This window comes from Nyctereutes procyonoides, unplaced genomic scaffold, assembly GCF_905146905.1.
Source record: "Nyctereutes procyonoides isolate TBG_1078 unplaced genomic scaffold, NYPRO_anot_genome, whole genome shotgun sequence".
Classification (NCBI taxonomy): Eukaryota; Metazoa; Chordata; class Mammalia; order Carnivora; family Canidae; genus Nyctereutes; species Nyctereutes procyonoides.
Genome location: NW_026575024.1, coordinates 1,588,535 through 1,613,314, shown reverse-complemented (window position 1 = coordinate 1,613,314; position 24,780 = coordinate 1,588,535). Strand labels below are relative to the sequence as shown.

At 59.1% G+C, this 24,780-nt stretch overlaps 2 protein-coding genes and 1 long non-coding RNA gene across 5 annotated transcripts; 1 reads left to right on the top strand and 2 right to left on the bottom strand.

The window, feature by feature from the left end:
* Positions 1-487: 487 nt before the first annotated feature.
* Positions 488-2,836, bottom strand: LOC129495794 (uncharacterized). The gene is made up of 3 exons (XR_008661613.1): positions 2,373-2,836; positions 1,159-1,369; positions 488-731 (listed from the first exon to the last, which is right to left on the bottom strand). It is a non-coding gene; the product is annotated as an uncharacterized LOC129495794 (long non-coding RNA).
* A 2,887-nt stretch (positions 2,837-5,723) lies between these two features.
* On the top strand, positions 5,724-17,412 carry LSM14B (LSM family member 14B). Of its 3 annotated transcripts, XM_055305272.1 has the most exons (10): positions 5,724-6,037; positions 7,638-7,801; positions 9,104-9,239; positions 10,011-10,127; positions 12,348-12,515; positions 12,774-12,851; positions 13,057-13,218; positions 13,580-13,730; positions 15,499-15,684; positions 16,205-17,412. In XM_055305272.1, the coding sequence occupies exons 1-9, from the start codon at positions 5,911-5,913 to the stop codon at positions 15,668-15,670; spliced, it is 1,275 nt and encodes a 424-aa protein (XP_055161247.1). In that variant the 5' UTR covers positions 5,724-5,910; the 3' UTR covers positions 15,671-15,684; positions 16,205-17,412. The 3 variants fall into 3 exon arrangements, with proteins under 3 accessions (XP_055161247.1, XP_055161252.1, XP_055161257.1); XM_055305277.1 differs by lacking the exon at positions 12,774-12,851; XM_055305282.1 differs by lacking the exon at positions 10,011-10,127 and having other exon boundaries at positions 5,725-6,037.
* Positions 17,413-19,512: 2,100 nt separating this feature from the next.
* PSMA7 (proteasome 20S subunit alpha 7) lies at positions 19,513-24,735 on the bottom strand. Its single transcript, XM_055307743.1, has 7 exons — positions 24,538-24,735; positions 22,902-23,028; positions 22,241-22,365; positions 21,501-21,623; positions 20,736-20,855; positions 20,033-20,095; positions 19,513-19,726 (listed from the first exon to the last, which is right to left on the bottom strand). Exons 1-7 carry the CDS (start codon positions 24,631-24,633, stop codon positions 19,634-19,636), a joined length of 747 nt encoding a protein of 248 aa, XP_055163718.1. The 5' UTR covers positions 24,634-24,735; the 3' UTR covers positions 19,513-19,633.
* Positions 24,736-24,780: the final 45 nt, after the last annotated feature.

Below are 24,780 nucleotides of genomic sequence, written 5' to 3'. Positions count from 1 at the left end.
TAAACACTGGCTCTTGTGGGCACTTAGCAGAAGCGTGATGGATCGCCCTGGACCCTGGAGCAAGGCTCTCCGTATTTACTTTCTCTCCAAGTATAACAGACACGTGCACAAAAGTGCTCAAGTCAGGTGTTCAGATCTATGCATGTCTACGAATGGAACGCACCTGTGTAACCAGCACCCACGGCGGGCCGGCTCCCAAAAGCCACCCAGGGCCCTTCCAGCCTTGATGCCTCATGCAACCCCAACAGCACGTGAGCGCTTGCCCACCGTATGTGCAGGGCATCGGGCCACTGTTCTCTGGGTCTCTTTCTCTTGCTGCCCTGTCTGTGCTCACACTTGGTACCCCAGAAGCTTCCAGCAGAACAGGCTGCCATCAGAGATCCAATCTCCTGCTGGCGGGCCTGGCGGTTTCTGGTTTCACTGTGAAAACGTTCCGGTGCACGTTCACTGGTGAACAGACACACGCACCACCACTGGGTCCTTCGAATTATCTTTTATTTAGAAATAAAGAGAACTGCCAAGTGCATGGGCCCTTACGTCCCCCTTTCCCGTTTCCACATCCTCAGCTGTGGCTTCGGTGACTCGGTCTCACTCTCGTTCTCCCCTTGGGAAGTGCACAGAGGCCAGGTCCTGGGGGCCGGCAGGCGGCAGCCTGGGCACAGTCCCTGCCCCAGGCTCTCTCCCAGCCCCCAGCCGCGGAGCCTGATGGAGCCTTCCGAGAAAACAGCCATCTAGGGCCCAGGGCAGAGGAAGTGGATTCCAGCAGGACTCACAGAGAGCAGGTCAGACCTCAGGGAGTATTCCTGGCTATGCAAGAACTAGGCGCCCCCTTCCTCCGGCCTTTACTCCCCAGCCACATGGGTAGGCCCTGAATACACCCTCCCTGTGCCCCTTTTCTCCTCTAGAAGGTCTTAGTAAGCAACGCCTTCAAAGCCAGCCCTGACTTCCCCACCCAGCCCACCTGTAACCCCTGGGCTCCCTCCCGGCTCCACTATCTGCAGGTGGGCAAGGGCTCTCCCAAACAGGTGAGCATCTGCCCTCCCTTATGCAGGACAGGAGAGGGTGGAAGAGGTCCTGCCTCGCTGGCATGCTCCCACACTTCAGGCTGCTGACTTTTGCTCTGTGGACCACCTATTATCGACCTTTGAATCAACTCACCTGTTGTGTTTTGCTCCTGGTAAGCAATGATACCCACACCTCCAATGGCCACGAGGCTCATTCTTGCTCAGGTGGACATCAGAGGCACAATGATGTTCTGCAGTGAAGGGTCCTTCCTGCAGCAGGACCTGCCGGACTGTGATGGAACCCAGGACAGCGTCCCGTGTCCACATATTCACACCTGTCTGTATCAGGGACCACTTCACTCCCCCTAGACACACAGTAGGTACTTAGTAAGTGGCTCTTTTTTGCAGGGGAAACCTCGCTAGCTGCCTCTGTGGTCCTCGGCACATGCAGCCTCCTACTGGGTAGGCCTGGGCTCCTGGCCCCTGTCAGGTCCTTGCAACCACCAATGAGATGGGCAGGAGAGCTATCGGCTCCATTGGAGCAAATGAGAAACTGAGGGAGTCTGAACTGCTCAGAATATCCCAGCTTCTCAGCTGTCTCTCTGCCCTTGGGCTCAGCGATGTAAGGCTTGGTGGGTAGGCACTGTGAAAAGCTGTTTCAGGTGGAGGTGCTGAATGAGTGCACCCCAGCCCGGGGCACAAACCACACTGATGGCCTCCTGAGTCAAGTCTAGGTCCCACCACAACTGCTCCCCTTCTTGAGCCTTTTGCAAGTGCCCTCCACTTCGGGCAAGACACCAAGGAATGTACGGTAGGGCTGGCATTCTTGGACCTGTGCACCCTGTATATATTTAGCCTCCACCCTGCCTGGGCATTTGCCCCATGGCTAATGTCCTCAGGGAACCACCTAGCTGCACACCAAGGGTCTGGCAGGCTCTCAGAAGTCTCTGGAAACTGCCCCCCACCCTGGTCCTAAGGCTTGGAACCTCTCTTTTCCAAGGCAGGATCATCTCTCAGTTGACGAGTACATTCCCACCCAGCTGGGGATGGAGACACAGAGAAGCTTGTGGCTCAGAAACCAGAATCTGGGAAGCAGAGAATCTGTGACATTGGACAAGTCCTATGCTAGACCCAGAACATGGGGGGGGGGGACGATCAGGAAGTGGGGGTGGAGGGGGGAGGGGGGCAGCAACTCAGGACAGGTGTGCCCCTGGGAAAGGCTGTGCTAAGGGGCAAGTCCCACCCCACTTCTAGGAGCAGGACACCCCAACCCCAGAGAGCACTCCTAGTGGGGCTAGACCAACTCCATGGCTGTGCTGTCTCCATTCTCAGCTTTCCCATGTACCAAGAATCAATTCTAGAACATACAGGTAAGCCTCGGCAGGTACATTCTCAAGACTTTCCACCTCCTCTTCTGCTTCCTTCCTGTTCCCTTTCCTCAAAGCCGCGGCTCCCTGGTCCTGGATGTCGCTGGGTGCTGGTGGGAGCAGGATGTCTCATGCGCAGCAGGAGCTGCCTCTCCGGCCTGCAGCCACGGTCGGTCCGTGCTGGGTCTCAAGTCCTCCTCTGCAAGACGAGGGCAGTCAGATGCCTAGTCCGCGCCGTGGGTTAAGCTCTTGTCCCCAGGGGTTTCCCTTCTTTAGTTTGGCACTTGGGGTAAGAAACAGGTTTGACATCTTGACCCAGTACCCACGGGAACACTCACGTACTGAGTGGCCTAAACACAAAGCCATACTCTATGGGAGATGCTCGGGGGCTTTCTATTTTACTGTTTTATTTTTATAAAATGCTATCACCACCCACGGAGCGCCTTCCAGGACCCTGTCGGGCCGGCCAGGACCCAGACAATAAAGCGGCGCACACGTGCAGGCCCCGGGAGGGCGGGCGCTGCGGGGACGCGAGGGGCCCCGAGGTCGAGGTCGAGGTCGAGGTCGAGGCCACCGGCCGGAGGGCTGGGCTGGGCAGGAGCCGGCGGGCCGGGCGGGGCTGGGAGGCGCTGCTGGCGGCCGGGATTTATTTTAAGGGACGCGAAGCTACCGCAGGTTTGGGGGAGGGGAGGGGAGGGGAGGGATTAAAGGAGAACCCGCGCTCAGCACTTTATATTTAGCGGCCGACGCGCCGGAAGCGCTCGTCACCCGCAGCTGCCGCTGCGCCCAGAGGGCAGCCCCCACCCCACGCGGCTGGGGATCCCCGGCCCCGCACCCCGCCCTCGCTCGGCGGGACGGGCACTCACGGCCCTCTGCCCACGGGGACCCTCGAGCCCGCCCCCTCCCGGGACAGGGAACCCCGAACCCCGCCTCCTCCTCCGGGGACAGGGATCCCCCCGAACCCCGCCTCCCCCTCCCGGGACAGGGATCCCCCCGAACCCCGCCTCCCCCTCCCGGGACAGGGATCCACCCGAACCCCGCCTCCCCCTCCCGGGACAGGGATCCACCCGAACCCCGCCTCCCCCTCCCGGGACAGGGATCCCCCAACCCCGCCTCCCCCTCCCGGGACAGGGATCCCCCCGAACGCCGCCTCCTCCGGGGACAGGGATCCCCCGAAACCCGCCTCCCCGTCCCGGGACAGGGATCCCCCAACCCCGCCTCCCCCTCCCGGGACAGGGATCCCCCCGAACGCCTCCTCCTCTGGGGACAGGGATCCCCCCGAACGCCGCCTCCTCCGGGGACAGGGATCCCCCAACCCCGCCCCCTCTCCCGGGACAGGGATCCCCCAACCCCGCCTCCCCCTCCCGGGACAGGGATCCCCCAACCCCGCCTCCCCCTCCCGGGACAGGGATCCCCCCGAACGCCTCCTCCTCTGGGGACAGGGATCCCCCCGAACGCCGCCTCCTCCGGGGACAGGGATCCCCCAACCCCGCCCCCTCTCCCGGGACAGGGATCCCCCAACCCCGCCTCCCCCTCCCGGGACAGGGATCCCCCCGAACGCCTCCCCCTCCCGGGACAGGGATCCACCCGAACCCCGCCTCCCCCTCCCGGGACAGGGATCCCCCAACCCCGCCTCCCCCTCCCGGGACAGGGATCCCCCCGAACGCCGCCTCCTCCGGGGACAGGGATCCCCCGAAACCCGCCTCCCCGTCCCGGGACAGGGATCCCCCAACCCCGCCTCCCCCTCCCGGGACAGGGATCCCCCCGAACGCCTCCTCCTCTGGGGACAGGGATCCCCCCGAACGCCGCCTCCTCCGGGGACAGGGATCCCCCAACCCCGCCCCCTCTCCCGGGACAGGGATCCCCCAACCCCGCCTCCCCCTCCCGGGACAGGGATCCCCCCGAACGCCTCCCCCTCCCGGGACAGGGATCCACCCGAACCCCGCCTCCCCCTCCCGGGACAGGGATCCCCCAACCCCGCCTCCCCCTCCCGGGACAGGGATCCCCCCGAACGCCTCCTCCTCTGGGGACAGGGATCCCCCCGAACGCCGCCTCCTCCGGGACAGGGATCCCCCAACCCCGCCCCCTCTCCCGGGACAGGGATCCCCCAACCCCGCCTCCCCCTCCCGGGACAGGGATCCCCCCGAACGCCTCCCCCTCCCGGGACAGGGATCCACCCGAACCCCGCCTCCCCCTCCCGGGACAGGGATCCCCCAACCCCGCCTCCCCCTCCCGGGACAGGGATCCCCCCGAACGCCGCCTCCTCCGGGGACAGGGATCCCCCGAAACCCGCCTCCCCGTCCCGGGACAGGGATCCCCCAACCCCGCCTCCCCCTCCCGGGACAGGGATCCCCCCGAACGCCTCCTCCTCTGGGGACAGGGATCCCCCCGAACGCCGCCTCCTCCGGGGACAGGGATCCCCCAACCCCGCCCCCTCTCCCGGGACAGGGATCCCCCAACCCCGCCTCCCCCTCCCGGGACAGGGATCCCCCCGAACGCCTCCCCCTCCCGGGACAGGGATCCACCCGAACCCCGCCTCCCCCTCCCGGGACAGGGATCCCCCAACCCCGCCTCCCCCTCCCGGGACAGGGATCCCCCCGAACGCCTCCTCTCTGGGGACAGGGATCCCCCCGAACGCCGCCTCCTCCGGGGACAGGGATCCCCCAACCCCGCCCCCTCTCCCGGGACAGGGATCCCCCAACCCCGCCTCCACCTCTGGGGACAGGGATCCCCCAACCCCGCCTCCACCTCTGGGGACAGGGATCCCCCGAAACCCGCCCCCCTTCCGGGAGAGGGATCCCCCCCAACCCCGCCTCCACCTCCCGGGACAGGGATCCCCCAACCCCGCCTCCCCCTCCCGGGACAGGGACCCTCGCCCTTGCCTCCGCCCCCGGGGCAGGGACTCCGCCCCGCCCGGGCTGGAGAAAGGGAGGGCCCGGGCGCCCGCGGACCGCGCGGCCTCGCAGCCTGGAGCTGGGGAAGCCGCCCCGCAGCTCCTGGAGAGCGGATGCTCGCACGCTCGCGGCCCCGGCGCCCGGGCCCAGGCAGACGCGCCCCGCCCGGGCCCCGCCCCCGGCCCCGCCCCCGCATTCCCACCCCTCCCCCTCCGCCCGGGGCGGCCCGCCGGGTCTCGTGCTCTCGCCCCGCGCGGGGCCTCCGGGACTGGGCTGAGGAGGGAGGGGGCGGAGAGCGGGGAAAGCCCGCCCGGGCCCGCGGCGCCGTCTGCGCAGGCGCGGAGCGCGGGCCCGCCCCCCGGCCGGCGGCGCGGCCATATTTAAAGGGAGGCCGGCGCGCGGGCCAATGGGCGGCGGGCGTGCGGGGGCGGGGCGTGGCGGCGCGAGGCCCCGGATGTGGCTGCGGCGGCCCCTCCTCCCCCGCGCTCCCCTCAGACCCCCGGCCGCGCGCCGCCGCTCGCTCGCTGGTCCCCGCGCAGGCCGGTCGGGCGGCGGTGAGGAGGCGCCGAGGCAGCGGGGCGGGCGGCGGCGGCGGCGGCGGCGGCGGCGAGGCGACCGCGCGGAGGCGGGCGGGCGGGCGGCGCCATGAGCGGCTCGTCGGGCACCCCGTACCTGGGCAGCAAGATCAGCCTCATCTCCAAGGCGCAGATCCGCTACGAGGGCATCCTCTACACCATCGACACCGACAACTCCACCGTGGCGCTCGCCAAAGGTAGCGGCCCGCCGCCCCCGCCGCCCCCGCCGCCCCCGCCGCCCCAACCGCCCGGCCCCGCCCGCCAACAGCCCGCGCCCCGCCCGCCCGCCCGCCCGCACAATGGGCTCCGGGCCCGCGGCGGCTCATTGTGCGCGGCCCGCGGGGGGGGGGGGGCGGGGGCGCGGGGGGCAGGGGCGGGGGGGGCGAGCCGGCCCCCTCCCCCTCCCCTCCCTCTCCTCCTCCCCTCCCCCCCGCCCCGCGCACCTCTGCAGGTGGGGCCGAGAGCCGGGCCCCGCGGCCGGGGGCGGGGCGAGGGGCCTCCCGAACTCGGCCCCTGCGAGCCCTTCTGGAACCCATTAGGCAGCTGGGGCCCGGAGCCTGAACAAACGCCGCCGGAATGGAACCTCCCGGCCCGAGGGCAGCGTCGCCCGCCCCGGGGGCCCCGCCTGAAGCGCCGTCCTGCCCCGCTGCACCCGCGGCCGCCCGCCTCCTCCGGGCGCGGGAGCCACCCCGCACCCCCGCACCCCCGCACCCCCCGCACCCCGCCCCAGGGGCGCCGCGCGCAGGCCCGGCGCCGGCCCCGGAGCAGCCCAGAACCCTCGCCCGCCCAGTCGAGGCAGGAGGTGGCCGCAAAGTTTCTTTGTCCTCATGCTCCAGGGAAGATGGCGAGTGTCCTTCCCCTGAGCGCAGCCCGGTCCGCAGGGTGTCGGCGGGCCTCGAAGGGTCCAGCTCAGCCTGCGCCGTCAGAGGGAGCTCGGCCTCCAGGCCTGGACGACGCAGCCATTCCAGACTGGGGGCGGGGGGGGGGGGGGGGCGTCTGTCCCAAAGCCCGGCGCCCGGGTTCCAGGGCAGCCCTGCTGCACCGCTCCCCGGGGAGGATTCGGGACCGCGGACAAGGCCGCGTGCTGACGTGGACTCCTGGCACCGAGTGTGTCGGGGCATGAGGTCCCCGTTGGGGAAACTGAGGCCCAGAGCCGCTGGTCTTTAGCAGGGCTGGTAGTTAGGTCAGATGGAGGCTGCGTCAGGAGATGCAGGAGGATGGACTTGGAGAGCCCTCCAGACCCGCACCCACCCCCCCCCAGAAGGCACCTGGGCGCATGCAGGCTGGGACTGTGGATCCAGGTCCTGGGCCTGCTTCTCCGGCCGCTCTTAGTAGCTCTTCCCCAGGCAGGTTGCGGGAGGGCGAGGGGAGCAGGCTCCCGGCTTCTCTCCTAACAAAACAAACTCCCCAGGATGACGGACGTGGGGTGAGGTTTCGGGCTGTTTAATCTCGAAGTGGGGTGTAAACAGCGCTGCTCTGCCAAGCTGACCTGGTTTGCTGGGGGGAGGAGGGGCGCTGGGCCTCCTGTGTTCACACTTGAGAACGTTCAACTTCACGGGGCGTCAGGCCGACCAGCCATTAACGTGTCTTTGTGACCTAGAACCTTTTGGAGCGTTGCCAGCCGGGGTCTTGTGGGTATTGTCCCCTGGAAGCTGGGGGCAGGGGTACCCTGCGGCGGATGGTGTGCAGGGCAGGCCGGTCGCGGAGCACTTGAGAGCTGCAGTGCAAGAGGATGGGTGGATGGAGCGCCCTTGGCCGAGGACGGCAACCTAATGCTGCTTTCTCTCAACTCCGAAGTGAGGTCTTTTGGTACCGAAGACCGTCCCACAGATAGGCCGGCCCCCCCGAGAGAGGAAATCTATGAGTACATCATTTTCCGGGGAAGCGACATCAAGGATATTACCGTGTGTGAACCCCCGAAAGCTCAGCACACCCTCCCTCAGGATCCTGCTATTGTTCAAGTAAGTGTGTTGCTCTGCTTCACTGTGGGCACGGTTTCCAGAGGCGCTGGTTTCCAAATGGAACTTGGTGTCATCTGTTTGGCGGGAGCACTCAACTCGAGGAATAGCCTTTTAGTGAGAAGTGGTTTAATTCGTGTCCAGGCTGTTGGTGTTCCTGCGAAAGGTCTTAACCTCAGCAGGCGCTAGCATGTACTGTAAAGTGAGACTCTCTGTCTTGTGAGAAGGGGGTGGTGTTCTAGTCTTGTCTGGGGTGCTTGGGGAATCCACGATTGTCCTTAGTGTTTGGGTTGGGACAGCAGGACTTGCTCTCTTGACACGGTCCAGATTTTACATGCCAGTGTTGTGGCACATTGAATTTGCAGTTCTTACACCATACACGTGCTTGGTCTATTAAGGCATAACTTTAAAAAAGTTTTTATTGTTCTCTGAGATTTGAGAGAGGGAGTGTGTGCGTGCACCAGAGAGTGCATGAGAGGGGAGGGGTGTAGAAGCAGACTCCCCACTGAGCAGGGAGTCCCAATGAGATGGTGATGAGGTGGTGGTGGTGGGGCTGGGATGGGACTGGATGAGATGTGGAGCTTGCTCCCAGGACCCGGGTGACCTGAGCCTAAGGCAGACACTTAACTGACTGAGCCACCAGGTGCTCCCATTAAGGTATAATTTGCCTAGGATGACCAGGAAGTCTAGGTTAATGGTCTCTTGATTTGCAAATTTAAATAGTCAGGGGCTCCTCTCTGGGAGATAGGAGCGTGCCCTGGGGGTGCTCTGGGGACACGTGGAGGAACTCTGGGCCAGACTTAGGAAAGGTTTGAAGGGAAAGTTCCTGGGGACTTAAGAAGAGGCAAGCACCTGAGCCAGGCCTTGAGAGACAAAGGGGCCTGCCTTTTGGGAGCAACAGAGGCAGCAGTGTCCCTGAAGACGTGGGGGACCAGAGAAATGATGCTTATGCTCATCTGGGAACCCCACAGCTATGCTCTTGCCTGTTATGGGCAGGGCCTAATTGAGGATGGTGTGACCATCCTCTTACAGAGGCTAAACTACTGGATGACAGTGGGGTGCCATTAGAGGGGTTGAGTTCTGGGAAATTCAGGTTTGAGTTACCTGAACAGGTGGCACTGGGTATGGAATGTGGGAAAGGCATCTTTGAACTCCCTTAGATTATCTTGGAAGCGTCCCCTGCGCCCCCAGTCTCCAGGAACTTAGGCTGACAAACCATGCTGCCTTTCCCTGTCCGAGCAGCACTTTCCAGGTGGGTGAGGGGAGGGCCTTGAGCTGCTCTCATCTGTGTGTCTCCTTGCTCAGTCTTCCCTGGGCTCGGGCTCGGCCTCCTCCTTCCAGCCACACGTGCCTTACAGCCCCTTCAGAGGGATGCCACCCTACAGCCAGCTGGCTGCCAGCTCTCTGCTCAGCCAGCAGTACGCGGCTTCCTTGGGTCTAGGTGAGTAACCTGTTTCTCTCTGGTAAAGTGCTTCTGCTGTGACCTCCAGGAGGCGGGGCCACGGACCCTGCTAGTGGGGACGCTCTGTTGCTCTGTTCTTGGGATACTCCGTTTGTATCGCACGCTTTGTACGTTACTCAGTGCAACCTGAGCTAGTTAGAACGCTTAGTATCTACTCAGTGGAGAGAAGAGGTAGCAGGCTGAATCTTGGAACAGAGAATCCAATCAAAATTATTTGAAACGTTGGTTTGGGCGGAAGTCATGGTACATTTGCTTCAATAAGAAGCAAGTGTTAGGTCTGATTACAGTTCTAAGTATTGGCACATTTGTAAGCCTACAAATAAAAAAGCTAATACCTATTATGTTCATTTTGTTGTCCATGCTTTGCTCAAAAGTTTTCCTGAAGATGGACTAACTCTGGAATGAGGTTCTCTTCTGCACATGTAGAGGGAGAGTCTACCTGGCCTTGGATGCAGCTTTGTGAAGTGTTCAGACCCTGGAGTTGGCAGGCTCACACTCCAGCGCAGGGCTGTGAGCAGGCCCTGTGACAGTTCTTGGTCACTTTTTTAAATCAAGTCCTCTTGATTGCTGTTCTTAGCGTGGGTGCCCTTCTCAGCCTGGCTCACTGCGTTTCTAGAATAGGTTTGTGTGAGCCACGTGTCCTACGAGAGATTGCTTGACTCTTTCCAAGCTTGCTGGACACAGGGTGAGTGGCTCATTACTTATTTGTGTGCTTTCTCTTTTGCTCTTCTCTCCTCTGTCTTCTTTTAGAGAAGCTGGTGAGCCCTCCAGCCTCGGCCGCAGCTTCCAGCCCTAGTTCTTCTCCATCTCCACAGCCCGCTTCAGAGCTTGACATGTCCTCAGAGCCACATCAGCTCACTTCCAAGGGTAACTGCAGTTTGGGAGAGCTGCATGCTGTCTTGCCATCCTGAGAGCAAGGGGGTAAACCAGTAGCCCAGAGTGACAGTAGCTGTAGCGGATAATTTGCCCAGCCCACGGGTCAATTAAGCTGCTTCCGTTTGGTTCAATATGTAGTCATGATTTATTAATTAACTTGCCCAGTTTTAAAGAAGTGATTGGAAAGAACTGACCAAACACTTGTTCACTCTCCCTGGGTCCAGGGTCTGTGTTGACCTGTACTGAGACTACCAAATGTGCGAATTTTGCCTCTGCATGGAAAGCCTTTCCCTGGGGGTTTCTGCTGTTCCCAAGTGTGTTCTAGATTGCTGGGTGAGACTGCAGGAGAGAGTCACTAAGAAACTCATGTTGTTTTGGGATCTGTGTGCCACATTTGTTGCCCATCCAAGAGGCCTCAGGTGTCTTCTTAACATGAAGCCCCTTTAAAATCGAGAGACTCAATCGAGCCGTTGACCAGGTGAAGAGTGTGGGCCTAATGACCAGCTTGTTAATGCTGGTGTGTACCACCTGCCTCAGCTGGGCTGTGGCATCTCTTGGGGTTTCTTGACCTTTCCTGGTGTTCTTATATCATTGGAGAGCTGAGACTCCTATGCCTGTTCAAGGTAGAGCACAGGTGCTGTGCCCTCATCACCTCAGAGGCTCGGTCCAAGATCGCACCTGGAGCTTCCATCCACTGTGACACACGACTACTGTCTGTTACGTGCTCCTGCATGGATGCCAGTGTGTCCAAGCTATAGAAGCAGTCCTGTTTTTTTTGTGTTTTTTAAAAAGATTTTATTTATCTATTCATGAGAGACACAGAGGCAGAGAGACACAGGCAGAGGGAGAAGCAGGCTCCATGCAGGGGGCCCGACATGGGACTTGATCCCGGGTTTCCAGGACCAGGCTCTGGGCCGAAGGCGGCGCCAAACCGCTGAGCCACCGGGGCTGCCCAGAAGCAGTCCTGTTTTTGTTTTTTTTCTGGTTAAAGTTTACATTAGATAATTGGTTGTTCTTTGGGTTGTTTGCATAAAACTGCTCGTAAGGCAAGATAGTTTAGCTGGTTTGGTTTTATCATAAGCACATGCGCCTGGGAGTCATGCCCCATGGAGTTAGAGTATAGCAGGAGCAGTCTGGCTGTGTCTCTGGGAACACCCTGCTGGGCAAGGTGGCAGGCCGGGGGGACTGTTCTAATGTGGTGCCTGTCGAGCTAACCGCCAGATGCCAGTATGCAAGGCCACGAGCACTTTCCATGCTGGTCATAAGGGATTTTTCACAGTAAATCCCTTAGTGTGTGTGCCACGAGGAAAACAAGAAAGGTGAAAGAGCCAAATTTCACACATAATGAGCTGAATCTCATCATAGTTACCTCTGTGGTTAGAGTCAGTTTTTGTGTCTCGAAGCTCTGGACCTCCATCCAGCACCGTACCGCCCCCCCACCTTTAGACTATAGGGAGGGGAGGAGAGGAGAGGACGTGGGCCAGTGTGGGTGGCATGCCCTCTCCCTGCTTCTTCAGAGGACACCTCAGAAGCTGGGGCCTCCGCTGAGGCTCGGCCTCTGGGCTTGGAGCTGCTGTGCTCCGGGATGGGGCTGCAGTGTTGTGGGAACAGACTACATGGCCGCCTCCAGAGGCAGCCTGGGAGCCTTCGCTTCTTCCAGCTGTATTACTTTTCTGTAGTCGGGTCTTACTACGGCATCCTTTCTGTTGTGCATCAAGCAGAAACAACAGTGTTCTAGAATTTAAGGAGTGACCACTGCATAAGCTGGAAGATAGGACTGAGATGGTTCTTGTCCAGCATGGACTGGAACAAAATTCCGTGAATTTGCCAGCATCTTGGAATCCACAGAGCCCCCTTGGGGTTAGAATTTATGTGGTTTTGGAAAGCTTTGTTCATTTGTTTTTTGCATCCCATTCCCCATCCTGGAAAGCTGTTTCTAAACTACCTGGGAGGTATTGATTTTTGGCAGGGTGTTTTTCTCCTCCAGGCTTGGGGATCCTGGGGCTCAGGGCTCCTGGATGAACTGGCCTTGTTGCTGCCTGACTACTAGACATGGGGTGGGGGTGGGGGTCCATCTGGGAGGCTTTGCCAGGATTGGGAGAGTCTCCAGGTGGTTACCTACAGCTGCCTGACAGGCCACCCAGGAGTGGCTGGAGGGGCGTGAGGTTTTCTCCTCCCTGGTTTTCAGCCCTCCTTCCCTTCCTGTCTCAGGAGCTGGTTTTCCATCCGTCCCCGTCGGCAAGAGCCCCATGGTGGAGCAGGCTGTCCAGACTGGTTCTGTTGATAACCTGAGCGCCAAAAAGCTGTTACCTGGCAAGGGCCCCGTGGGGATGCAGCTCAACGGGCGCCCCGCCCAGCCAAGCAGCAAGACCACCAGCGGTACTTGACCCCTTCACTCTGGACTTTGCTTCATGTTCTCAAAGTGGCATGCTGCTTCCTGGGGTTCTGTTTTCCTTTCTCCTTTTTTTTTTTTTTTTTGATTAAAAAACACTGCCCTCTGCCCCCTCATCCTAAATACTATGTGCTTTTGCAGGGTCTCTCCCTTGCTGCATGTCCCCCGTGGTGGTGCCACCCTCCTTCCATCGCTGGGCTCTGCTATTGTAGGCGCTTGCCTTACTCTTACCTTTTGCGCCTTAGATGTAGTTCAGCCGGCAGCTGTGCAAAGTCAAGGGCAGGTGAATGACGAGAACAGAAGACCTCAGAGGAGGAGATCAGGTAACAGCTGTTGCCACTTGAGTTCTGGGGAGCTGCGAACCATGAGGTGTGCTCTGCTTAACCCCCCATCTCTGGGTGACAGTTTCAGGGGGTGCTGGGGCTCAGTGTCTGCTTCAGTGTGCTCTGTTCCCTCTCTGTCGTCTGTCTCACGCTGAGTGACATCATATTGGTGGCTCACCAGCCGTGGCTTCCTTTCTTCTCACAGGGAACAGACGAACGAGGAACCGTTCCAGGGGGCAGAACCGCCCACCTAACGTCAAGGAAAACACAATCAAGTTTGAAGGCGACTTTGATTTTGAGAGTGCCAATGCCCAGTTCAACAGAGAGGAGCTGGACAAAGAGTTTAAGAAGAAACTGAATTTTAAAGGTGTTTGTCGTTATTCAGAAATTGCCCTCTTGGCCCAGGGGCTCAGGAGTATCTGCAAAAGCAGGTCACAGGAAGATGGGTGGAGAGGCGGGGCAGTTGGATCTGGGGGGTCCCAGCGTGGAAGGTGGTGCCCTCTAAGTAGTTGCTAAATGAGGGAGGAGAAGCACTGGGGCACTGCAGAGACGCTGGGGAGGAGACTGTAGACCACGTGGCCCCGGGGCAGCCAAGACTGGTTAGGATTTAGAGGAGGGGTTTCCTTGAACCCCAGAGACCCCCTGAAGCACTTCCAGGTGTGAGGACGGCTGCCAGGTAGAACGGGTACTCTGTTTGCTTCCCGGCATCCCATGTGTTCTCTGTGCAGATGACAAAGCTGAGAAAGGGGACGAGAAGGACCCAGCAGTGGTGACTCAGAGTGATGAGGCTCCTGCTGACGAAGACCACCTGGGGCCTAACTGCTACTATGACAAGTCCAAGTCCTTCTTTGACAACATCTCCTCGGAGCTCAAGACCAGGTCAGAGGTCCCGGGTGAGGGCACCGGGCTCGGGGCTGGCGAGGGCTGGATGAGCTGGCAGGAAGACGCTCGTTCTGCCTCAGGTCTCTGGAGATAGGCTCTCCTGAAGACCAGACTCAGATCTAAGTTCCTACTCACATCTTTGCCTTGTGGATATATCTGTCCCGGTGGCACCAGCAGATGACAGTGTGGGAACCCCCGGCGGTCACAGGCCCCTAAGGGGTCTGACCAAGGTCCAGCCCAGACTTCCGTCTTGGCTTTGCTACCTCTTATGCTCTTAAGGCTGGGCTTGGCGCTGCCCTCCCCAGCTGAGTGGCTGCATCATTCAAGTCTACACCACTTGGTCCTGGCCTGTTCTGGGTTCCCCATTGGCCCCGGGGGGCCTGAGGGCCTCGGTCTTTGCAGCAGCTGGCCCACGTGTTCTGTTGGGGTGTTCTTTCACCTGATTGCTGGAGACTGGGGACCCTATCATGCATCCTTAGAGCCTCGCAGCTGGTGCTCCGATGCCACCATGTGAAAAAGCTGGACGATAAATGGAATCTCTACAGAGGGCAGAGCGTAGATCTCCAGATCCATTTGTTTTGTACACAGAGGGCCAGACACACTGCTGGGCATCGAGGGCGCAGCACAGAACAGGCTACTTCCCCACGTTCGTATCCCGGCAGGGGAAAACATACACACATGCCCACATGAGAGCGAAATGCCCCAGCGAACAAGAGGGAGGAGGCCGGGCAGCGGGAGGGTGAAGGTAAATGGCGTGTGGAGGTCTCCCGCCGTGCGCTGTGGGGGAATGAAGACAGGCTGCCGGGGCGAGCCGGCCGGTGTGCGTTTCCCACCCGCCAGAGCAGAGTCCGAGGGAGTTGGTCTGGGCTGAAGGGGAGACGTGTGTGGGACTTATTAGGTCACGGTGACGACCAGCTCGCGTGCCGAGAGTCCTGGGCAGCTGTCCGGGTCGGAGCCAGGGAGCCAGGCCGTCGGACGCCTCCGCGGTGTCTGTCGAGTGTACTGAAGGGGGACAAGGGTTGAGGCCGGGTGCCCGTCCGGAGGCTTCTGCGGTAATCTGGGTGTTTGGGGAGAGGGTGGGGCTGGGGGTAGAGGAGGGAGTGGGGCTTCTGAACGGGCTTTGAAAGGGGAGCAGACGAGGTTTGCGGACAGGGCGTGGGGAGAACCAGAGCGACTCTCTGGGTGTTGGCCTGGGCAGCCGAAGGGTGCAGCTGCTCGTTCTTTGAGGCCTGCGCGGGGCTCGGCGCTGGGTGTGGTGTCCGCGAGCTGCCTGTAAACGGACACGGGGGTCCTCGCCTGAGCTACACGGGCGGGTGCTGGGGCAGCGTGCAGTGTTGTGGCCCTGTCCCCGCTGCCCCCGGAGCACAAGCATCCTATTCTTAGAGACCCTGCTCCACCTACACCAAGTCCCTCCTCATGCACTAAACTTAGCTGACGGGGTCCGTGGTCGGGTCTGGGTCTCAGAACCCACGTGGGCACTGCCCAGTGTCATGTGTTTGCCGTAGTTGCTAAAGGCGTGAGAGTCGATGCTCAGCAGCCAAGTCCAGTGACAAACAGACTTCCCTGGTCGGAGGGGTGTCTGGGAGCTCCCGTGGTGTCGGTTCTGTGGCTGCCGGGTCCCGACGGGGTCACCCGCTCTGCTGGCTCCAGCAGCACTAACCTCCTGCCTGCCTTCCCTTCCTCCTGGGCTGGGAGGCCGGGCTCTGGCTCGGAGCCCTGAGCTGGCACTGCTGCACTTGGTCTCATGTACCTGTCTGTGCTTCAGTTCCAGGCGGACTACGTGGGCTGAGGAGCGGAAGCTCAACACAGAGACCTTTGGGGTGTCGGGAAGGTTTCTTCGTGGCCGTAGCTTCAGGGGTGGATTTCGAGGGGGCAGGGGCAATGGGACAACCCGCCGCAACCCAACTTCCCACCGAGCTGGGACTGGCAGGGTGTAAGGACGCAGCCCCAGGTGAGTGAGGGAAGGAAGCTGCTGGGCCCTTGGGGGGGGGGGGGCAGGCATTGGGGTGGGAGTTCCCCGATGGGCAGCCTCTGTGGGGGGGACAGGGAGCGTCTGGCTGGGGCTTCCAGTAAGAAGGGATGCCTCCAGAATCCAGGCCACGAGGAGGGCCCTGACCCTCCGAACCGCCCGGGGGGCTCCCAGGGACGCAGGCCCAGTGTTGTTGGAGAGTGTTGTGAGCCTGTCACCCCACAGGGACCCCAAGACTGGTGCACCCCGTGGGTCTGAGTGGTGAGTGGGTGACAGGTGTGTCCCGGGGCTGACCCGCCCCAGCCGGGTGGGACCTGGAGCTTGTTCTCCCTGTCCCCAGTACGTACAAAGATGATTTTCATTGTTGGTTGTGATTGGAAAGTCCGGGGATCCGTGGCCTGATCGGGGTGTCCTCCCTGGGAGTCTGCCTGCCTGGCTCGTGCCGGGTGGCGCCTAGTGGAATGGGAACGTGCTCACTGGGTGTCCTATCCCCGTTTTGCAGGCACCTGCGGAGGCAGCACAGAAGTGGAGCTGGGTCTGAGGCTGTTGGAAATCGCTGCACTTACTGGGGAGACATGGGTCACTTTGTTTACTGAGTTTGGAAAATTTGCGCACTACTACTTACGTTTTGGACTTAATTGAACTTGGACATGGTCTGAGTTAGAACCACTTGTTTTGGGGGGAAGTATTCGTGGGTAACCTCTTTGAGGTATCTTGGCCTGTCTTTCCTCTTTAGTTGCGCACAGCCTGATTCTAAGGTTTTGGTATTTTGGGAAAAGGTTTCTAGAGCAAAAGCTTGATCCTCACTTTGTGACTTTTTTGTGACAGCTTTGACTTTTTTAAAGTGGAACCAAATCTCATTTGGCAAACGTGACAGCCAAGCGTATCTCTGTAACCCAGCTGGCCTCTGGTGCTGCTGGCCTGGCACTCCCACTGCCACAGGTGGGGTCTCAGGAGCCAGGCAGGCCCAGCATGGGAGCGTGTGGGGGTGGGGGGCCCAGGGCAGGGAAAGTGGGGTGTCCCACGGATCATGTTGTATAAGCAAACCAGACAACCCTTACATCCGAGTGGCGATGTCAAGGTTGAGGGCTGGTGGGGTTGGGGGGGAAGGGGCGGGGAGACGGGGGAATCTTGGTGGCTTAGGAAGGGGGTCCTGAATGTGAGCTAGGCACTGTGGCTCAGAGCCTGGCTTCCACAGGAATCGGGTGGGGGCCAACGTCCAGGGCCAGCCCCCCCACGGGCTCCCCAGCCTTCCCGCCCTGCCATCCCCTGACCCAGGCCAGTCAGCGTTGGACTCTGGCCACTGTTCAGTGTCTCATCCACTTGGAAATGAGCCAGTCTTTTTTGCAAAGTCGGTTGACCGAGAACCTTTTTCTTCTCAACTGTAAATAGTTGTGTTTTTGTTTTACATTGGGTGGAGGGAGGGTGGGGAATATAAATTTGTTGCATGAGTAAATGGGTCAGACCTTTAGTGTAAGCATGCGCCCTTCTGCCAGAGAGGGCATCGTGTTGAACATAAGCACCTTGGTAACTAATAAACCCCTTTACATAGCTAAAAAGGTTTTAGTTCTGTATTGATTCAGTTACTGTAAAAGCTTGGGTTTATTTTTGTAGGACTTAATGGCTAAGAGTTAGAACATAGCAGTGGGCTGCTCTGTTGGAGTAATGTAAATTGTAATTATAAATAAACATGCAAACCTTTAAAACTTTCTTCTTCTCTGCTCTGAAAATAAATAGCTGTGTTGATTGTGCTGCTTCACATGCCCGTCGTGAGGCAGGGGCGGCTGAGGCCTCACGCTGGTAGGGTCTTGGGAGACCGACCCGGCTGGCCTGGAGAAAGGGTGTGGGCCACTCTCCGGGTCGAGGACACTTGTCCCGGACACTTCCAGACACTTGGGACACAAGCTAGTCTTAGAAATTCAGTTCACAGATAAACCTGCTTTAGAAGTGGTCCTTCCGTTGCTTCACCGCAGCCTCCAGAAGCTCCCCAGGGCCGGCCTGGCACAGGGCACAGGCTGCGCCCCAGCCCCGTGCGTAGAAGCAGCCCGTTCCAACTGTAGGGGTTTCTGGCGGACTTTGAAAAGCAGAGTCCGAGACCTAAGGCTCCTCTCCCTCCGTGTCTGCCCAGGGCTCCGTCGGGCCTGGAGCAGGACCAGGCAGCAGGGCCTCGGCCCACAGTGTCAGGGCCCCTTCAGTTTCAAAATGTCAACACGTTTTTGGGGGGCAGGGGAGGGCACAGACCAACATCCTTGGCCAGTGAGAAGTTAAAATCTTCCGTAGTGTACGTGCTACCTGCAGGTAGCCGGGCGCTAATTCTAACCTGAGTTAGGTGACTCAGCAGTTGCGCTAGACAGGTATTTGTCAGCCGGCCTAAATATAGTCAAGTCCCTTTACCACTGTGATGACTAATTGTGCTATTAAGATCGTAAACTGGCATTTTGACAGTACACATTTTATGAAACAGCTTAAAACCTACCTGGGCCTTTTTCATCCTTTTTAGAAGACGGTATGTATGTGCCATTCAAGGAGAGCCAAGCAAGAGACGCTGTAGGCTGAGGTGGGAAGCAGAGCCCTGGAATCTTTTTTTTTTTTTTTTTTTTTAAGATTTTATTTATTCACGAGAGACCGAGAGAGAGAAAGGCAGAGACACAGGGAGAAGCCGGCTCCGCACAGGGAACCTGATATGGGACTAGATCCCAGGTCCCCAGGATCACGCCCTGGGCTGAAGGTGGCACTAAACCGCTGAGCCACCCCAGCTGCCCGAGCCCTGGAATCCTAACAGCATGGCTGGAAGGGGCAATGGCCTAAGGGTGGTCCAAGGGTCCCCCAAGGACCCATCTGTGCTATGCCCCTGGGCTGGGGGCCTGTCAGCAGGCAGGCCTGGTGGTAGAGCCTCCCATGAAGCAGCTTTTAGACGAATGGTTCGAGTCTCCTCTAGAGACCCAGGGCCGTCTCTGGCCAGAGCAAGAGCAAGCAGGGAGCAGTGGGCACCAGGGTCTTGGGGAGAGGACAAACTTTAAGACCTGATCTACGGGGACGCCTGGGGGTCTCAGTGGTTGAGCGTCTGCCTTTGGCTCAGGTCGTGACCCCGGGGTCCTGGGATCAAGGCCTGCATCTCCCTCTGCCATGTATCTGCTTCTGTCTTTGATGAATAAAATAAAATCTTTTTTTTTTTTTTTTAATTTTTTTTTTATTTATTTATGATAGTCACAGAGGGAGAGAGAGAGAGGCAGAGACACAGGCAGAGGGAGAAGCAGGCTCCATGCACCGGGAGCCCGACGTGGGATTCGATCCCGGGTCTCCAGGATCGCGCCCTGGGCCAAAGGCAGGCGCCAAACCGCTGCGCCACCCAGGGATCCCAATAAAATAAAATCTTAAAAAAAAAAAAAAAGGGTAAGACTTGATCCTGCTACAAATACAGGGCTTGTTCTCAACACTGCTGCTCTGCAGAATTCTGAATTTAAACACTGAAATGAGTGCTCTCTCTGCTGTGCCCGTGATGTTCTGTGATTAGGAACTTGAGTGAAGATCTAGGAAGGAACAAGGTCAGGCTGCTCAGAACCCCTACAGGAAGCACACTTGGGAGTTTCCTGTGTCCGTGTGGAGTGCCACACACCTGTCTACACCCGTCACAGTGCGTGCTCTCCTAGAGCTGCTTGGACTCCCCTGCCCGCCACCACGGCCTGGGGTCTTGGAGCCCGGAGACAACACGGGCTCCTGCTGAGGACAGCACTCGGAGATGCAGAGCGAGGGGAAGACTCCACTCCACGGAGCTGTCACGACTGCACCGACACACAGACGCTCTTAGGAAAAGGTCAACCAACAAATTTATTGCAGGACACACGGACAGTAAATGGAATGGAAATGCCTACATATCATTTTTGAGAATCTTCCATGATCTGAATTTAAAAATCACTACAAGATTCCATCATCATGATGCTTTCTTTTGTTTCTTCTTTTCATTTTCTTCTTTTTCTTTTTCAATTTCAGCAACATATTTTTCAATTTCTTCAGGATTTAAAATCTACCAAAGAAAGTTTACGGTTAGCTCCCCTCCAAGCCACACAAGTGCCCCAGAGCACCAGCGCCACCCTCGGGAGGGAGCTCCTGGGCTGCAGCCAGCCTGCACCTCCCAGCTGCTGCTACAGGGAAACCAGGATGGCAGCCTGTAGGCAGCTGAAGGGCAGGAGCCAGTGTGCAGGGCTGCAGTGCCGGGCGAGCCTCTCCCTTAGCACTGACGCCACAGGACCAGGGTCCCTGCACCCCCACCCCCACCCCCACCCCCAGGAACGCTCCAGAGCCAAAGACAGCAGATAAACTCCGTGGTTACCTTGAGGGGTTGATCTCGCCTCATAACAGCCAGTTCAATGTTTTTGCCACCAGACTGAACCACCTTGGAAGGAAGAAGACATCAGACACCTCTCCCTCAAGGAAGGCCATGCAGCTCTGGCAAATGCCTCAAACACTGCCCCTTGAGGGGAGGGAGCAGGTCACCCCGAGGGCCCAGCCCCTGAAGCTTCCTGTGTGGCAATCCCCGCCTGCCAACCGCAGACCCTTCCACAGAGCAGCTGAGCCCCGACAGCTGGACCCCAGCCTGGCCTTCTGGCTCTCCGTCTGCCTCTCTGGCTTTACCCACCAGCACCTCTGCAGTGCTGACGAAGCCCAAGGCACCTCACGACTCCCGGCCCCTGGCCCCAGGACTCCCTAATTCCCCAACCTTGGCAGCAGCAGGAGCCTCAGCAAGGCCGAGTGAGGGCTGTGAGTGAGGGCTGTGAGTGGCAGAGTGCACCCAGTGGTTCCCGTCCTGCCTCTGCTGCTGCTCATCTGCGCTCTCAGACGAGCTCTGAGACCCGGTCCTGGATTGCTCTGGCTGCACGGAGGAGCTGATACAGCACTGCAGCAGCGCCCAGCCAGAGCAAGCCCGCAACGCCCAGCACCCCGCGCATGCCCTGGAATCCTTCCTGTGGCCTGTACACCAGCTGCCCACTCCTGTTCTCCTCAGCCCAAGCACCGGATTTCAAATGCAAACGCACTTCCAGGAGGGCCTTGATAACCAGCTTAATGGTCAGGTCGTCAGTCTCAATGGCTTCATCAGTGTAATTCTTCTCCAGAAATTCACGCACTGACTTGGCACCCCGACCTATGGCATTGGCCTGAAACAGAAATTTGTGACATGGTACAAGGCACGACAATCCAGAGACAGCCCAAGAACATGGCCATCAGAGCGCCTGGGTGGCTCAGGGGTTGAGCATCTGCCTTTGGCTCAGGGCGTGATCCGAGAGTTCTGATCGGGCTCCCCATGGGAGCCTGCTTCTCCCTCTGCCCCCACCCCCCCTTATGAATAAATAAAATCTAAAAAAACAAAAACAAAACACTCATCACTTGGGTGACATAGCTCAAAAAAAAGCCACAGCCATGGCTGCAGGGGCCAGTCCTGTGTCACAGTGTGAGGCAGCCTGGCAGCAGGTGGTGCGAGATCCCAGGCCCCACCTCATGGCTTCCTTTCCCAAAGGGCTTTTTGGAAGTGGTGCTAATCCTTACCAGGAGTGGGATCCTTTTTCATCACTGAAAAAATATGGGTAATCTTACTTTGCACCATGTATCCCAATACCTCACTATCCTCAGATTTTGTCTCAAACAGCAACTTTAACAACTTCTCTGCTCCCACATCAGCAGAAATATCGTGGAACAAACTGTGTACAGGTGAACCAGCAAAGGCCCAGTACCTTCCAATAGCCTCCACAACCTCTTTTACTGGCAAAACCACCCAAAGACCCTCTGTTTTATCAGGGACTCACCTTCCAGGCATGGTATGTCCCCGAGGGGTCAGTCTGATAGAGTCTGGGCGTGCCATCAAAGTCGAAACCCACAATAAGGGCAGAGATGCCAAACGGCCTACGCCCATTGCTCTGCGTATAGCGCTGGTGGGGAAAAGAACAGGTCAGTGCTGTCGTCTTAGCACAAAAGGCCCCCGGAACCCACCCTGAGTAACACACACGATGTTCAGAACAGCTGTGCTTTCACCGAGGGGATGGAGATGCTCTCAGGTATCTGCAATGCCAGTGAGGAGTGAGCCCAGTCCAGAGCCTGTGCATCTTTCTCTTGAAAAGATGTGAAAGGTAGACCTGTGACCACAAGTCATCACAGAGTGCAACTGAGGCCACTGGAACTACTCTGACAACAGACACGCCTCTGGCTACACGGTTGCCTTTAAAACGACTAGCGTTTCACAACAGGGCTGGGGTGGCTTTCAGCTCCTGCCAAGTGCTAGATAACCAGTCACACAGCACATCAAGACAAAAACTACCACTTCCCTCCAGAAACACGAATTTGGACTGTCCCGTGCCACCAAAGCGGATAAGCTATACGAAGTTACGCTTGTACGAATAAAGATCGGGATTGTGCGTGAAATCAGTGCAGTTTTGACTCCATTAAAGTGGCACATGCAGACATCTACACGCGGTTAACAGGACACTTTGTGTGACACAGCAGTGACTGCTCCGTAACCAGAGCCCAGCCACAGGCAGGGGGCCGCCACCTGCTTCAGACTGGCGATGTAGCGGGTGATGTACTCCACGGTGACTGGGTCCTCCACGGTCAGCCGGTGGCTCTGGCACTCCACTCGGGCCCTGTTGATGACTATCCTCGCGTCAGCAGTGAGCCCTGCAACAGCAGACAGAAAGCTGCCTGACCCACGACTCATCTGCTCCAATCGAGCATGACCCAGGTCAGATGACCAGATAGGAGCTGTCCTCAAACCATTCCTCTGACCCCCAGCTCTGAGCTCGTCCGGGTGGGTGACACTGGAATTATCCTCTGTGAGCTTCTCAGACAAAGCAAGTCATTCTCTAGGGTAGCTCAGGTGAACTGGGACCTTCCTAAAGTGGACGTGCAGGGAGGGGTATAGGAAGCCATGTGACTAGCGAGAGCACACCGCACACCCCCACAACAGGGTGCCACGGCCGTGGAAAGCAGATCTGTCCCAAGACTGTAACTACGATCCAGTCATGTGCTGGCAACAGCATGGCCCTTTGGCCCAGAAGGCACCCCACCAAGAAAGCATGGTGAAGCTTTTCCTTAGAGATCTAAACACTGCTTTTAAATGATTTTAGTTTACCCAGTTTGCATGTCTTCCAATAGCCTCCAAGGGACTGATCTTTACTGACTTCTGAGAAGTACGGCACTAGCCCCAGACGCACCTGCAAATGCCATGCAGACATTGTCATCCAACGCACAGATCTTGCGCACGGTTCTTTCATCCTGCAGTTTGGCCACTGACTTCTTCTCCACGCCCAGAACAACAATGTCCTTTCCTCGCACGCCAACCTTCGGTAAAAATTGACAATTGACACGGTACGAGGTTTTGCCAGCAGGCACAGAGCACTAAGCATATGGTAATAGAATCCTGCAAACACCCTCAGGGTGGACACCTCACCCTGTAGATCACAGATACTGGTCTACTGCTGGCAGAGCTAGCCCAGGTGTCATGAATGACCAGGGTGCCCAGTCCTGTGCCCTGGACATACTAACACACAATTTTCTTTAATATGCAATTTCAATCATAGCATGACTAACTGTAGTATCAAAGAATCACTATATAAGGATTTTAAGCCGGAAACCCTGATATTCAAGTCAGGTACTCTGAAAGCAATGTTTCTGCAGTTGTGAAATTATTTTAAAGCCCACCCCGCTCCCTCCCGCACTGTGACACACAGATGTGCACAGCTGTGAAGACGACCTGACTGGCTATCAGGTAAGGACAACTGTATCCACTATTCCTCGGAAGCCAACTGCTGTGTATAGCCGATACTGTAGAGGAGGAGGATGTACTGAAAACATGGAAAAATCCCCAGTGGCCAGCTAACCACCACCCCACCCACCCCTGGGTAAGGGCAGGAGCAAATACAAACAGGACAACACTTGGAGACCAACAAGATTTCTCAGCCACGTACCCCACGGGTCCCTCCACGTGGGGCTGCCCTGCCCCCCTCCACCCCTAGAGGTCAGCCACTAGCACTTCACAGTCTCCCGCAGAGACGAGTGTCTCCACCCTCTGCCAAATGCCCCTTGGGGTGCAAAATCTGCACCCCCTGCACGGTTGAGAAATCCGGTCTGCGGGGTTTCAGACTTTGAGGCTTGCTCTCCCGTCTTAAATGATGCTGGAATCTCCCCCCGGGGTGGGGGTGGGGGTAGAGGTGGGGGGGGCCAGGCCCTGAAACCCTGGGAGGATCAAGCCAACCGCCCTGGCCGGCCTGAGGGAGGGCCGGGGGCTGGGGGGGGGGGGGGTCCAGGCAGCTCCTCCTCCAGAGCTCTTTAACCTAAGTGAGCTCACAAGATGCATTTTGGACTTTGATTTCAGGAGAGACGCAGGAAACGAAAACGCTTCGCAATTCAGAGTCGTGCACCTTCTCTGCTCTGGCTCAGATCTCCGACACTACAGGCGATAAAAAAGAAAAACGGAAAAAAAAAAAAAAACCCGCACACCGCCACGCGCTCTGGCCAATAAGCAAATCGGCAGGTGTCGGTGTCGCAAAGGCAGCTCCAATTTAAATTTCGAACCGTGGCCCAAAGGCCATCGGGGAGATGCGGCGGCGGCGGGGGGCGCGGGGGGCGCGGGGCCCTGACCCCGGGGCCGAGCGGGGGGGGGGGGCGGGGGGGGCGCCAAAATGGCCGTCCTCGGGGCCGCTCGCCCGGAACCGCCGCCCGCCGCCGCCCCGCGCCCCGCCCCGGCCCCCCCCGCCCCCGCTGTGCCCCCGCTGTGCCCCCGCTGTGCCCGCCGCGCCCCGCCCGGGCCCCCCGCCCCCCCCACGACGGGCCCCGCCGGACGCCGCTCACCGCGGTCGAGCCCTTCTTCACGGCCTCCTGCGCGTACTCCACCTGGAAGAGGTGGCCGTCGGGCGAGAAGACGGTGATGGCGCGGTCGTAGCTCATGCCGGCGGCGGCGGCGGCGGCGGCGGGCGGGGGCCCGAGGAAAGCGCACACTCACGGCCGCTCGGCCCGCGCACCTCGACGCCGCCGCGCCCCGCCCCGCGCCCTCCCCCGCCGCGCACGGCGCCCCCGGCGTACGTGCCCACGCAC

Bases quoted from the DNA above. Each gene is read 5' to 3' on its own strand.
- LSM14B (XM_055305272.1), top strand. From the start codon at position 5,911: ATGAGCGGCTCGTCGGGCACCCCGTACCTGGGCAGCAAGATCAGCCTC. The intron at 12,852-13,056 runs GTAACAGCTGTT...TTCTTCTCACAG, and splicing joins ACCTCAGAGGAGGAGATCAG to GGAACAGACGAACGAGGAAC. The intron at 13,731-15,498 runs GTCAGAGGTCCC...TCTGTGCTTCAG, and splicing joins TCCTCGGAGCTCAAGACCAG to TTCCAGGCGGACTACGTGGG.
- PSMA7 (XM_055307743.1), bottom strand. From the start codon at position 24,633: ATGAGCTACGACCGCGCCATCACCGTCTTCTCGCCCGACGGCCACCTC. The intron at 22,366-22,901 runs GTGCGTCTGGGG...CTGCTGTTGCAG, and splicing joins TGTCTGCATGGCATTTGCAG to GGCTCACTGCTGACGCGAGG. The intron at 20,096-20,735 runs GTGCGTTTGCAT...CTTCCTTCCAAG, and splicing joins TTATCAAGGCCCTCCTGGAA to GTGGTTCAGTCTGGTGGCAA.